General features: G+C 38.2%; 1 protein-coding gene across 1 annotated transcript; it reads right to left on the bottom strand.

Moving 5' to 3' along the window:
• Positions 1-5486: 5486 nt before the first annotated feature.
• On the bottom strand, positions 5487-13947 carry LOC119798533 (chondroitin sulfate N-acetylgalactosaminyltransferase 1-like). Its single transcript, XM_038308043.1, has 10 exons — positions 13801-13947; positions 11597-12160; positions 11404-11504; positions 11145-11323; positions 9682-9898; positions 9203-9304; positions 7919-8100; positions 7630-7724; positions 7466-7547; positions 5487-5988 (listed from the first exon to the last, which is right to left on the bottom strand). Exons 2-10 carry the CDS (start codon positions 11960-11962, stop codon positions 5708-5710), a joined length of 1605 nt encoding a protein of 534 aa, XP_038163971.1. The 5' UTR covers positions 11963-12160; positions 13801-13947; the 3' UTR covers positions 5487-5707.
• Positions 13948-15519: the final 1572 nt, after the last annotated feature.

Raw genomic sequence — 15519 nt, 5'->3', positions numbered from 1 at the left:
AGCCAGATTTAATTCACGCTATCAGACGATAAGGGGCCAACTTCTCAGTTTGATGAGTGAATCGGTCTGCGCCAGGTGACGTCAATGTTTACCTCGGGCGTGGTGCATCGTGGGAAAACCACCATAATAGGTGGAAAGTCGAGATAACCCACACGCGGCTGTTCTTTCGGCACAATTATTTACCAGAAATGACACGATCGTGTTGTGTGAGAGGCTGCCAGTCCCGGTGTCGTGCCAAGGTAGTTATCCCTGCGAAAATTTGTATCCCCTCGTCGGGAGCGCGCACGGAGTAGGAAGAACAACCCGAGTTAACTCCGCTTCAATTCCAACGTCCAGAACTTGAAATTTGAAAGGTTTTATGTGTATGAAAGTTGAGCTTTACTGTTTTATTCTTTACTTCACATGTTATAGCAGAATATCGCCAGTGATATTGATCTAAAACTAATAATAAACACAAACGTTTGCTTGAAAGCTGGTCGCTGACAGCAGTGTCTACTCCTCCCTCTGAAAGCAAACAGATCCTTGTTCTTTTCCACACGTTCATTAAAAAAAACCTCTCATTGTTTCACAGTGTCCAAATGTTCTCATCCCATTGAAAACTGTTGTAAACCATATACTTGTAATAAAAATGAAATAGAAAATGGAGTGCACGTGTAATCATTAAAGACTATATGCAGAAGGAAAATATTTTTTCCTGGTTGAAATTTAGTACTTAATCTATATCTGTGTTTATAGTAACGTACAATTTATCTATGTTGTACTATCCTTAATAAACAGTTTGTCTTCTAACATCAGCCATTTAATTTCATCCCATATTGCCAGAACCAGCAATATGGGATGAAATAAAACCTGCCGTAATCTGTTCCCCCTGTCTAAATCAGGCAAAAAAAAAGGCCCCATCTTTTTCATTTTTGGCTTTTAAACATCTTTTATGATGACAACTAACTCCTGAAACTTTGGAGTTGATTGACCTTTATTTCTTAAAGTTATAAGGGGGGAACAAATTATAGCAGGCCACCTGCTATAATCTGTTCCCCCTGTCTAAATCAGGCAAAAAAGGTCCCAGCTTTTTTCATTTTTGGCTTATAAGCATCTTTTATGATGACAACTAACTCCTGAAACTTTGGAGTTGATTGACCTTTATTTCTTAAAGTTATAAGGGGGGAACAAATTATAGCAGGCCACCTGCTATAATCTGTTCCCCCTGTCTAAATCAGGCAAAAAAGGTCCCAGCTTTTTTCATTTTTGGCTTATAAGCATCTTTTATGATGACAACTAACTCCTGAAACTTTGGAGTTGATTCATTTTTGGCTTATAAGCATCTTTTATGATGCAAAAAATGAAAAAGCTGGGACCTTTTTGGCCTGATTTAGACAGGGGAGAACAGATTACAGCAGGTGGCCTGCTATAATTTGTTCCCCCCTTATAACTTTAAGAAATAAAGGTCAATCACATCAAAAGTTTCAGGAATAAATTGTCATCATAAAAGATGCTTATAAGCCAAAAATGAAAAAGCTGGGGCCTTTTTTGTCTGATTTAGACAGGGGGAACAGATTACAGCAGGTTTTATTTTATCCCATATTGCCAATTATGGCAAAATGGGGTGAAATAAAACGGCTGATGTTAGAACACAAACTGTTTATTAAGGATAGTACAACATAGATAAATTGTACGTTACTATAAACACAAATATAGATTTAGGTACTAAATTTCAACCAGGAAAAAATATTTTCCTTCTGCATATAGTCTTTAATGATTACACGTGCACTCCATTTTCTATTTCATTTTTATTACAAGTATATGGTTTACAACCGTTTTCAATGGGATGAGAACATTTGGACACTGTGAAACAATGAGAGATTTTAAAGGAAAATGTGGAAAAGAACAAGGATCTGTTTGCTTTCAGAGGAAGGAGTAGACACTGCTGTCAGCGACCAGCTTTCAAGCAAACGTTTGTGTTTTATAATCAGTTTTAAATCAATATCACTGGCGATATTCTGCTACAACACGTGAAGTAAAGAATAAAACAGTAAAGCTCAACTTTCATACACGTAAAACCTTTCAAAATTTCAAGTTCTGCACGTTGGAATTGAAGCGGAGTTAACTCGGGTTGTTCTTCCTACTCCGTGCGCGCTCCCGACGAGGGGATACAAATTTTCGCAGGGATAACTACCTTGGCACGACACCGGTACGGTAATTTCGCATTCTGTTTACTTTTTTCCATATAGTCAGATAAACAAACTCAATCCTTTAGTCCTTCGTTTAGCTATGTTGCGGTTGTTTACACTACGCCTTTTCCACCAAAAATGGCGTCTTAGCAACAAATGTCACGTGACTGGCGGAGACCGATTGAAAATCCAAGCCATGTTTGAACGCATCTCATGAAGAGGAAAAGGAAATATGAGTCACAAACCAATCGGTTGCCAGCTTTGGTGCTGCGTCACTAGTCGGCTGATGCAGGCGCGCTCCTCCCTGCGCTGCATGTCCTTAGTGTTGATAAACTGGAATAAATGCATCTGTCTCTGTTAATGCATTAGATTTCACTGCAACAGTTTATCACATGTTTGCACATGTTGTTGTTTATCACAAAAATTATCCTGTTGATTATTAGGAAATACACGTTTTAATACAGGATTAAGTTAATTGTTTCGTGTCAAGAACTTTGTGCATGACTGAAGAATGTTTTGACTATTTTTCTTAAAAATGTATTTATTTTTTGGTTTTTTTGTTATATGTACAAAATAAACAAATACACACCGGATCTTTAGTGCTGAAAAGTCTTTAACCTTAATCTGATTTTTCATACTTTTGGCTTATTAAAAAAAAAAAAAAAAAAAAAAAAAAAAGGAAGAAAATCAAAACATATGCGAGCCAACTTCTTAAATCCCTTTAAAACTGATATATTCTGACAAAAAAATTATAAGCTAGTGAAAAAACAGGAAAGGGTCCAAATGTTTTTGTATTTTCCTCTGGTGCTGCAGAACAACTTTCTGTTTGGGCTTCAGTTACATTTTTGTTTTGTTTCCTTTTTTATCATTCAATAGTTCAAAACCTTTGTTTGTTGCAGTTAGTTTTGCTTCCTTTGTTGCTTCACTCTTGTCTGACTCGTTTTGCCTACAGGTGCTGGTCATAAAATTAGAATATCATGAAAAAGTAGATTGAATTCAGTAATTCCATTTAAAAAGTGAAACTTGTATATTATATTCATACATTACATACAAACTCATATATTTCAGATGTTTATTTTGTTTAATTTTGATGATTACAAATGACAACAAATGAAAATCTCAAATTCATCATATCAGAAAATTAGAATATTGTGAAAAGGTTCAAAATTGATGGCCCCTGGTGCCACACTCTAATCAGCTAATTAACTCAAACCACCTGCAAAAGCCTTTAAATGGTCTTTCAGTCTAGTTCTATAGGCTACACAATCATGGGGAAGACTGCTGACTTGACAGTTGTCCAAAAGACGACCATCGACACCTTGCACAAGGAGGGCAAGACACAAAAGGTCATCGCTAAAGAGGCTGGCTGTTCACAGAGCTCAGTGTCCAAGCACATTAATAGAGAGGCGAAGGGAAGGAAAAGATGTGGTCGAAAAAAGTGTACAAGCAAGAGAGATAACCGCACCCTGGAGAGGATTGTGAAACAAAACCCATTCAAAAATGTGGGGGAGATTCACAAAGAGTGGACTGCAGCTGGAGTGAGTGCTTCAAGAACCACCACACACAGACGTATGAAAGACATGGGTTTCTGCTGTCGCATTCCTTGTGTCAAGCCACTCTTGAACCACAGACAGCGTCAGAAGCGTCTTGCCTGGGCTAAAGAGAAACAGGACTGGACTGCTGGTGAGTGGTCCAAAGTCATGTTCTCTGATGAAAGTAAATTTTGCATTTCCTTTGGAAATCAAGGTCCCAGAGTCTGGAGGAAAAGAAGAGAGGCACTTCATCCACGTTGCTTGAAGTCCAGTGTAAAGTTTCCACAGTCAGTGATGGTTTGGGGTGCCATGTCATCTGCTGGTGTTGGTCCATTGTGTTTTCTGAGGTCCAGGGTCAACGCAGCCACATACCAGGAAGTTTTAGAGCACTTCATGCTTCCTGCAGCTGACCAACTTTTTGGAGATGCAGATTTCATTTTCCAACAGGACTTGGCACCTGCACACAGTGCCAAAGCTACCAGTACCTGGTTGAAGGACCATGGTATCCCTGTTCTTAATTGGCCAGCAAACTCTCCTGACCTTAACCCCATAGAAAATCTATGGGGTATTGTGAAGAAGAAGATGGAATACACCAGACCCAACAATTCAGAAGAGCTAAAAGCCACTATTAGAGCAACCTGGGCTATCATAACACCTGAGCAGTGCCACAGGCTGATCGACTCCATGCCACGCCGCATTGCTGCAGTAATACAGGCCAAAGGAGGCCCAACTAAATACTGAGTGCTGTACATGCTCATACTTTTCATGTTCATACTTTTCAGTTGGCCAACATTTCTATAAATCCTTTGTTTTTATTGGTCTTCAGTAATATTCTAATTTTCTGATATGATGAATTTGAGATTTTCATTTGTTGTCATTTGTAATCATCAAAATTAAACAAAATAAACATCTGAAATATATGAGTTTGTATGTAATGTATGAATATAATATACAAGTTTCACTTTTTAAATGGAATTACTGAAATCAATCTACTTTTTCATGATATTCTAATTTTATGACCAGCACCTGTATATCCAGTAGTCTAGTTGTAAAAAAAAAAAAAAGGAAGGAGGATGGTGGAATTTTATTTTTTTTAGTTTGGAAGCGTGCATAGTCTAATTAATATAGTCTATTAACCTAAAGAAATATGCATGGTATGGTTGTTCCATGTCAGGTACGCCGGTTATTGACCTTTGACCAAGGCACCTTTCAGTAGAACTGCAGTCAGTCCCTGTACCTGCATGGCTATCATTGCCCCTACATAGTTAGTGACAACTTTCCCACTGGGATCAGTCTCATAGTCATGGTAAGCCACTTCTTTGATTTTATTTATTTTGCTCAGGCTACCTATAAGCCCACAGCCCGCCAAATGTTGAAAGTTTATTATTATTGTAATTATTGGTAATATATAGTAGAATTCTACATGTTCAGCAAAGAAATATCACAAATGATGGTATGGGGGGATGGTCATTTAACTAAAAGGGATGATTTTTAAGATTTTTTTTAAAAAGGGGGATGCAATCCCCCCTCAACTCGAGTACTACCTATATCTGGCATTTTACTGAAATTATAAATTATACTGTCACACATTTCTCACCTGCTGTCCGAGAGAAAGTAAATGCATCTCTATTGGTTCTGCAAATAAAAGCAGTGGAATCCATTTTCATTTACATTTTTTTTTTTTTTTTTTTTTCATTTTAAAATCCAGCCCTGTTGCAGGTTCAGGGGGCAGAAATGGCAGAATTTTTGTTCTGTGAAATCTGCTACAAAGTAAGACATTCAGTTGTTAGACAGTTTCTGCTCTTCAGCCTATAACATTTTTTTGTAGAAATCTTGGTGTTACACTTAAAAAATACTCATTCCATTCCAACAAGCAATAAAAACAATAATTTTTACTTTTATTAGAACATAAAGATGATTCATGAGCTCTAACATTTAACATAAATAAAAAAATACTTTTTACTGAAACAAATGTGACCATAGCTCATTTTTGTTAGAAAATTCTCATTAGATCTCTCTGAGCTGTTTCTGGGAGTTCAGGTGGAGCTCTATGTCCTGTTTGAAGAAAACCTCGCCCAGCTGGCCGTGCGAGGCCTCGTTCATGGCTTTGGTCTGCATGCACATCTTGTACTTGTCTGGAGGAAGCTCATCTGCACAGCTCTTGTCATGCCACAAGTGAAAGAGGCCTCGGGATGGAGCTCGAACTACCATCAGCTTGCTATGGAGGTACTTCCTGTACAGGTGGACGTCCTCCAGCCCCCAGCCTCTGATGCTGCGGTCAAAGCCACCTGTGAGGCCATGGAGATGAAACAAATTTGATAGCGTTTATTCCTTGAACAACAAACTAATGTATAGTTAGCATCAACCTGCAGAGATCCCACCTTGTTTTTTTGTTTTTTTTACTAATTAATAAACCTACGTTTCCATGGCAACCAATTAAGAGTTCCTGGTTTGTAGAATTGTTGCTGCTCTCACAAATGTGACTAGGATTCTTTATATTTAACAAACAATAGCGCCCAAAATGTCAGTTTTAGTCCAAAGACATTATTTAAAGTTTAAAAGTGATTCATCAAAGTTCACTGAAGCCACTTAATAAAATCCAGCTCAACCAAAAATGGTGTCCGTGGTTTGAGGGTTTTCCTGTGATATAGAAATAATTGTTTGCAACCATGGCTCCAATAAAGAAATTACCATAAAAAAGGTAATCCATAGGTTACAGACTCCCCCTGCTGGGGCAAACTCCACAGCACAATTTCATATGATTTTATTTCATACTTAAATATTTTAACTTGCGCACACATATACAAAAAGATGTTTTGATTTGAGTTTGGAATTGTGGCTGCCTGACCTAATCATAAAATTATTCCAGTCTTAAATATGATAGCAGCACAAAAAGCATTTGTGACACACACATTTTAAAAAGTCTGCAAAGGAAAAGGGCAAAATGTCTTTAGATAAGAGGTTATGGGCCAACCTGTCTGTCAGGGAATTTGTTTCTGTGCTGCATTATAAACATAAAAGCAAACTGAGAGAAATTACAGAAAAAAGTAAAGCAATGGGGACAGATAGCAGCACTTAAAGTGAATAATACATAACTCAGACACCTGATATTTCAGAGTTTCTTGAAGTGAAAAGTAGAGCTTCATCAACATATACAGGAGCATTTGTGTTTGTAACCAGTGTTAGGATAAAAACACTTGTTTCATTTTTATTCACTCATTGGTTTTATTTGCACAAATTAGCTACATTAAGAAAAACGTTTTGAATAACATGAATTTCGTTTTCCAACACTTTTTCAATTTATCAGAGGTTAATATAAAAGAAAGATTTAAGAAATTAAGAAAGAAGCAGCAACAGCCCAAAGACCAAAAAACTAGTTTATATCTATGATAAAAAATATTGAGAAAATGCAAAAGGATTGTCTATTCTATTTTGTTCTATTCTATTCTATTATATTTCTGAGTTCTTGCAAGCTTACAATCACTAAGAGGATAAGTAGAGAATAAAAAGCAATCTAATATCCCCTAGCTTTGTTAAAGTCACAAAATACAACGTAATTAAAACTAGATTTATTTTTTTCTATTAAAAGGAGGAATAATTAAGGATTAGGGATTAAAAGGACTGTTGTTTGAAACATATACATTTCTCCCTAAAGAATTAACTTTCTTATAGTGCTGCTGATAAAAATCATCACTCTTTACAATAATAAAATGGAGTTAGATTTATTTAATGTGTGTAATCCATGGGAATCTGTGTCTATATTACCAATGTTGATGAAGTCTGATCTGTACTGGCAGGTCATGCCAAATCCAAAGTCCCGCCAGAATCCATTTTCTTTTTTTATCACCTGAAACAGAAGAAAAATCCTGAAATCAACCTCATTATGATTATACTGTATCATAACCAAATGTTTGCAGTTCTTTACTCACCAGCTGTTGTTTTATAGAAGGTAGGAGGGTGAGATTGCTGTAGATGACAGATGGGTTGTACTGGCTGAAGAGCACAGGGTAGTACACCTTTTTACCTAAGAGCAACAGTGATGCAGTAATATGACAGGAAAAAGAGCCAGTAAGAAAAGGCACTGATTCATTATTTGTATTAAGTGAGGAGAAAATAATGAGAATGTGTTTAGATACAAGTCCACTGAAAAAACAATGAAGAAGAGAAAATTGAATTTTATAAGGAGAAACTCCTAAACGGCTTCTGAGACTTTCTTACCAGCTTCAGCATTCAGACGACAGGAAGTTAAGAAATCTGCTGTGAAGTGGATGTCGACATCGCAGAAGAAGAGCAGAACGTTCTGGCGTTGTCTCCAGGCCCGGGCGGCGACATCGAGGCCTCGGCCACGAGAAAACTCCTCGTTCAGTTGGATCAAGGTGAAACTTCTGAAACGAGTCTCCCTGAAACAAAAGCAATGACAGGACGGCTGTTAAATTGCTAACCAGCTCGGCTCTTTGTTTTTACCAATTAATTAGTTTATAACAACAGGATATTTGTACTTCAGCTTGTAAGATTCCCTCAAAGAAATGCCAAATAGGTTAAAAGCGATGCCCTTATTCAATCTAATATCTTGTTTTCTGTACTCTTCAAAAAATAAATGCATTTATTTACTCTTGTTGGGAAACCAGATATAAGGTTAAATTTAGGCTTTGAGATCAGTTCGACTTCATTTAGCTTAAAATGGATTTCTCTTCTCATTTCTTAAATAAATCAGTTACATAAAGTATTAAAACAGGATGTTAGCAGGTGTCCATCACATGCAGTTCAACAGGATTCTCACAGTTATACAGTGAAATAAGTGCACAGATGGAAATTTGCCTTTAAATCATCTCCTATGATTTAGTAGATCAGTTCTTAGTTTAAATAACCAGTAAATATACTGACTGTTGTGTAAGTGACTCAAAATATAAAACAGATTTAAATGCAAGGATTTCATGCATAGGTTAGGAGCTGCTGGGCAGTGAAAGGGTTTTGTAGAAATTCTTTTTTTGGAAAAAAAATAATTAATGATTTTCATTGATTACTTTAAACATAAACTAAATCCAAAAGTACCAAATGAAAATAGTAAGACATACAGATCTTATGGAAACCTCTACACCCAAAACTTTTTTTCCTAAAAATGTCCATTTATTTCTATTTTAATCACTTTTATCACTGACTCAAGAAACCAGGAATGTTGAAAAAAATTCTTTTTTTTAAATAATTTATGAAATGATTGGCAAACAGATACCTTTGCTCTGTCCTGTCTGTCAAATAACCATAGCCTGAACAGCACTTATATCAACTGTGACAGAAAAAATGTTTGACTCATTCCTATTATGACCAAAATAAGACAAAGAACTGTTGTGCTTAATCAGAGTATATGTTGGTCTCTCCACCTTGTAAGGCTCTGCTTCTAGACTTCTTCAGGCTAAAAAGTTACTCTTTGTGATTGAACACTCAAAAGAAGTGCAGAAAAAGGTTCTTAATCCCGTTTAATCTCTGTGAAAGTGTCTGCCTTACCTGGTTGTCTGATCCAACACAGCCTTCACCTGGTCTATCTGGTCCCGACCAAAGTAGACAACAGTGAGGTGAACCCTGCCGTCCTCTTGGATGCAAACCTCTCTGTACCAAACAAAATTAACACACATTTAAAATACACAGCTGCAGAGCATGCATGGCCAGATAATGACTACATCAACAATCTTAGGGGGTGCACAAAAAAAAGATGGGTAGAGGGAGGGATCCTGTAGTGTTTGACAGATAATTATTGGCATGCAACGAGGGGCAAAAATGCATAAATATATAATATTGCCTTTAGTTAGTGTTTGTTCTCTTTTGATAAAGTCTTCTGGCTAGGATATCCAGTTGGGTCAGTTTATTTAATTGTTTTCATTCATTATGTTTTTATGATAGCAGGGTTTTGAAAATAAACTCTTACCAAGATTTCCCTGAGGTCAACAGTTTCACATCTGTTCTGTTTGTCCGCCTCAAACTATTACCTGAAGTTGGTGATGAACTGCCTGAAGGCATCCACCCTCCCCGACAGAGGAACTATTATGTTGATGAGGATGCTTCGTGTGTTCAGGTTGTCACTCTTCACCTTCATCAAAGGCCCAAATGGCCTAAAGAGAACGAGCTGGGTGAAGTCCTGCGTGCTACTGCCTTTGAACATCAGCTCATATACAGTCCCTGTGGTCCTCTCTGTGCGAGTCAATCCTGAGCCAAAAAAAAGAGAACATCCTAAATAATCAGCTATATCTCAGGGCTTTGCACTGTATTAAACATCTTATCTCACTGTATGTGACTGAACTGGATTGATCTGAGTTCAGTATGGCCCAAATTTTATTTTAACAATCAGGGTAGGTTTAATTGTACCCTTAAAGAGCCCATTTAACACCTGCGCTATAGACCTGGTTCAGACATCACTATCACTTTAACCTTTATCGTGGTACACAGGAAAAAATATTACAAAATTAAAACAGCTACAAAGTGACTTTAAGGCATCCTAAATATGAGAGCAGAGTTGCTTTAAAATACACTCCCCATATAGAAAACTCTGTTCACTAATCAACCTCCTGGCAGTTAAAAGCAGTGTTTTTTATCAATTCCCTGTCAGATCTTTCTGTTATGCATCACTTTTAGACTGGTTTGCCAGCATTCCTGTCAGCATTGCTGTTGTTGGTTGCAGACAGGAGCTGTTTATTTCCTCACGTATCTGATCTTTGCTTCTCAGTACTTTTCCTTCAATAAACCTTCTTCTCAATATGAGAGAACTACCTCAACATTTGCACGGATAAGGTTGGGGTTATTTTGGAATGTGAAGGAACCCAGAGACAATCCATGCATGAATAGGGATGACATAAAAAAGAGGCCCAGGCTTCTATTAACCACCAGGTAGCACTGAAATTGCAATTAAAACTCAAAACATAAAATGTTCTCCGCCTCTCTCTGTTTCTGCTTTTGGGTCCAAAACCTCCACAAAACCTGACTTGATTCAAAAAGATGATAGTTAGTCTATAAGAAAAAAAATGAATGCAGCTTGTACACCTTTTCAATAACTTTGCGTTGACTTTGGAAAGTTGTTTTCCCCATTTTCTTATTTCTTTAACACAAATAAATTCTTTATCTAGAATTTCAGCACCTGTTGCTTTTGCCAATACTTTATCACAAGTTCATGTTGTAGTTATTGCCTGTTTCTAGGTGTAGATGTTAGGCTTTAAAGGTTTAATTCCTGTGTTAATTACAGGGAATTCAAAATCTGTTGGGATTCTCTATACTGTACCTGGAGCAGAATAACACAATTTGCCATGCATGCATCATCACTCAACTTGACAAGATACATTAGATTTAAATTTTTAGACAACTAGGAATGTTACTTCTTTTTGTATACCAGTATGTTATCTTTTGTTTTGTTTTTTCCTGTTTAAATAAAACCAGATGAGGAAGGTAAGCTGTATTTCACCCTGTATGAAGTCTGAAGGGGAGTAGGTGCGTTTGCTCCTGATGTTGTCAGCTCGTTGCTGGGGTCCATTCAGGACGTGCAGTGCCGTTTCCACTGTACCTATCAGCTCGTTTCTGCGGTCTCTCCTTACTGGCCTCTCAGCTGGGTGCTTGGTCAGCCCCGTTTCCAGCTGGTAGACCCTAAGTAGCACCACATTACCAGGCTCTTTACACACATAGGGATTGAGGTACAGAGCAGCTGACTGCACAGCTGTACTCACATCTGCAGGGTAAAGGTGTCATAAGGGATCAGTGCATATTCGTTGGGCAGTTCCACACCTGGTTTCACCTCTGCCTGGTTCAGCTGGGATTGGAAGAACTCCTGAAGGACACCATAAAGCAATGAGCTCATAATGTCTTGCTACTTTCAATTAGCTCACGTTAACAAAATATTCCTTATGTTTTTCTCTTTACCTTGAGATCAGACTTTGTAGGGATCTTGTGCAGACTCTCCAGACCTTGAGGTAAAATCCCTTTACTTTTAGCCTTCTCTAGGGACTCCTGAAGCTGTTGAGTTCTCTCCTCCAGAGCCTCCTTCAGCTCTCCTATCTGCTTTGTCAGACTACTAATGTAGTGTCTATGAGAGTCCTCTCTCTCCTGCAGTAAGGCCATGTATCCTTCCTTACTAGTGGCTCCTCCAGACCAAAGCAGAGAAGTGTGCTTGCGTTTGGAAGAAGGTTTACAAGCCAGCAGGTAGACGAGCAGCAGAGAGCAGCAGAGTGTCAATGTGATGAGACCAATCCGGGCCATCAGGGCCAGCAGCCACCGCCACAACATCATTGATCCTCTTTAAAACTCTCTCTAGAAATACCTAAAGGTATGTAAACAGCCTGTAGAAGGAGTTGGGGTCATTGCTCCTGTGCTAAAAATCTAAACAGCTGTTGTTGTTTACAAGTTTTTTATGACATCCTCAGGTGTTCACATGGTTGGAAGCATCTGCACTATGTTTACTTCATAGTGACTTATCCACAACAAGTTCTGAAATTGAGAGAAAAGGAGAAAAAATGTTTTCAAAGTATCCTGTTAACTGTTAACATCCATACATCCATCCATACATCCATCATCCATCTACCAATCCATCCATCCGCCTATCCATTCACCAATCCATCTATTCATCCATCCATTCATCCATTCCCCAATACAATAACCATCCATCCATCTTCTTTCCATCCATCCATCCATCCATCCATCCATCATCTATTCACCAATCCATCCATCCATCCATCCATCCATCCATCTTCTTTCCATCCATCCATCCATCCATCCATCCATCCATCCATCCATCCATCCATCCATCCATCATCCATTAATCCATCCATTCATCAATACTCCATCTATCCACCAATCTATTCATCATTCATCCATCCATCTTCCCATCTATTAATCCATCCATCCACACATCCATCCATTCGCCCTTCCATCAACCTACACATCCATATTTCAAATAAAAAATAACTTTATTTATCCCAAAAAGGATATTCAGTTTCTGTACAGCCCAACCAAGGAGGAGTGAAAGAATAGTCATATTTCAAACTTTATCCGTAAAACGACAGTCTGAGATAACAAAAACTGTTTTTTGTGTACATTTAAAAAGGTTATTTTCCTTTAACTCATTGCCAAACTGTTGTTCTATCTTTATTTTTAAAGACAAACACAATTGTAGGTTTGCAAATCTGTCACATATATAACGGCCAATGATCGCACACACAGTTAGGTAGCAGTTGTAATGGAAACAAGAGCTTCCCAAAGGTTCCTAGGTCCACACCGAATGTGTAATAACTGGCACTGGGGGAATGCACATGTTATCTTGGGTGTGTACGTAATATAAAGTGTTTGTTGCAAAATTGCAACAATGGGCGTCAAGTGGTTAAAGCCTGTCTTCTGCAGCGGTTTTGGTCTAAATAATTACTGAGCACTAAAATACTTTCAGGCTTTACGAAAGAGAGTAACATTGTTGTGTGTTTTGCATTGAAGACTTTTTATCTCAAATTCCCATTTTTAGAGAAAACTACTAATCATGTCCTTATGTGTCTAAGTTAATTGGGAGTGTGACTGCTGGAGTTTGGCTGCAATAAAATGCAGCCAAATACCACAACGCTGAGGTGGAGCGAAACAGGCTTTTCTCTGTAAGCTTCTACACCTCACCATTGGATGTGTGAGTGTATGTTGTCAAAATCGGTTTATTCAAAACACAGTTGGCTCTTTATGGCTTAGGTAGAAGCCGTTTCCATGAAAGCCTTGCTTATGTTTCCCAGTATGCTGTTTGCATATGAGTATGTGTGTGTGTGGATAAAGACAGGTTTATACAAGCATTCATGTTGTCTTGATCTGCAAAACACTTAATGCACGTGAATAAGCAGGTCTCTCAGACTGAAACTCTTAGACAATACATAATGGTCTTTTTTCATATTTTTCACTTTAAAATGTCCGGTTTTTCTCTTTTAAGCTCAGGATAAATGTTTTGCGTTTAAAGGAACCAGATTCTGGACACAGTTCCATGTAGTAAACCAGTCTCTTATAATGACATGATTCAAATATTCAAAGATAGAAACATGAATTATAATTTTTACTCAGCAAACCTCAAATTAATGAGGGATAGATGAACAGTTTGTACTCACCAAGTTTTCTGCATTCCACAAAGAAGTCACTTAAAATATCCACTAATAGAGACAACAAATCTTTGCAGGTAAGTTGGTGAAAGGTGGAAATGGAGAAGGAGCCGTTAAATGGTGCAGTTTGACCTTGTTGAAATAAACTGATCCTTCCTCCTCTCAGTCTCCACCTTTTTCCAGTGCCTCCCTCTCCAATTCACTTGATTTGCTGTTTTCCATCCCTTACTTCATTCATCTCTGAAGGATTTTACACCATCAGCTTCTTTTCTTGATTCTCTTTCTATTTCACTGAGAATGTTATTAAGTAGAAGCAAACTACCACTAGGGATGTCCTTCTTAATATTTTAATATATATCTATCTCTTTGTCTGTTTTAAACTAATAATAATGTCCCAATAAAGAGCACATTTATTGGGGTTACAATTTGATTTATTAGCATGAAAAAAAAGATTTTCAATTAAACATATTAATTTCATTTCTGAAACAAAGGTATTTCAAGAGTCCTGACTCAAAGACTAGTTGTTGTACTAATGTTTTTAATATGTGTGTATCCAACATGTATTATCCATTATAACTGAGACTGAAGGTATCCAAAATTAAATGTACATTATTTTCCATTCTTAGCAATTCTCCAAATATCATCCATTAGATTGTCTTGAGCAAACTCAGTCAGCAGAGCTGCGCCTGTGAGGAGCAAAGCGTTAGCATGACCCTATGGATTATGTTTCTGTCTTTGGTCTTTAATTTGCCCCAAGTGTCATCCATGTATCTGAATCTGGTGACTGGGTTTTGTTCCTATATATGACAGAAAGACAGAAACGCCAAGTTCACCCAGTAATATGTGAAAGATGACAGCCCTACCTTCTTGGACTACACCATTCACATCGTGGAAGACAGACAGCTCAACATACAAAGTCTACAGGAAAGTCACCCACACTGACCAGTACCTCCATTTTGACTCCCACCACCCACTGGAACAAACTAGGCATCATCAGAACCCTCCATACGCTAGCAAAAACCATTCCCATCACAAACAACGGAAAGATGACAGAACATCAACATATCAGGACAGCCCTGAGGAACTGTGGTTAAAACCTACTGGAAGAGGCCTGCTGAGAGGGTAAAAAGCACAAGAAGGAACATTGTCATTCCATATGCTGCTAGAGTCTCTGAAAAGCTGAGGAGGATTTTCCACCTGCACCTTATCCCAGTGCACTTTGAACCTGGCAACACCCTGATGCAAAAACTGACACCCAGAAACAAGGCTGACAACGTTGTTTGAGCCGTCCAGTGTAGTGAAGAGTGCACAGATCTCTACATTGGAGCCAAGCAACTGCTACACAGGCGCATGGCTCAACACAGGAGAGCCGACTCCTCGGGACAGGACTCAGCTGTTCACTTACACCTGAAGGCTAAAGGACATTTCTGGCCAAGGAAGACAGATGTTTTGAGAGAGGGGTTAAGGTAGCTATCTTTGTTAACCTGGAAAAAAACATCTCTCAACAGAGGAGGTGCTCTTAGACATTACCTGTCACCCACCTACAAGGCACTTTTAGGAATAATACCCAGAAGATTCACCTCTCACCTGCCCTCACCTGTCTCATTCTTCCAGTGGGTGGTGGGAGTCAAAATGGAGGTACTGGTCAGTGTGGGTGACTTTCCTGTAGACTTCTATATTGAGCTGTCTGTCAAAATAGACCTCTGAGGGACAGAAAGTAGAAAGAAT

This window comes from Cyprinodon tularosa, unplaced genomic scaffold (assembly GCF_016077235.1).
Source record: "Cyprinodon tularosa strain WSP-4 unplaced genomic scaffold, ASM1607723v1 ctg63, whole genome shotgun sequence".
Classification (NCBI taxonomy): Eukaryota; Metazoa; Chordata; class Actinopteri; order Cyprinodontiformes; family Cyprinodontidae; genus Cyprinodon; species Cyprinodon tularosa.
The sequence above is the reverse complement of the archived record's forward strand: the minus strand, read 5'-3'. Positions and strand labels throughout refer to the sequence as shown.

Excerpts from the sequence above, each read along its gene's own strand:
- LOC119798533 (XM_038308043.1), bottom strand. The coding sequence starts at position 11,962 with ATGATGTTGTGGCGGTGGCTGCTGGCCCTGATGGCCCGGATTGGTCTC. Across the intron at positions 9,899-11,144 it reads CCCTTCAGACTTCATACAGG|GATTGACTCGCACAGAGAGG; the intron begins GTGAAATACAGC and ends TTTTTGGCTCAG. Across the intron at positions 8,101-9,202 it reads GTGTTGGATCAGACAACCAG|GGAGACTCGTTTCAGAAGTT; the intron begins GTAAGGCAGACA and ends CTTTTGTTTCAG.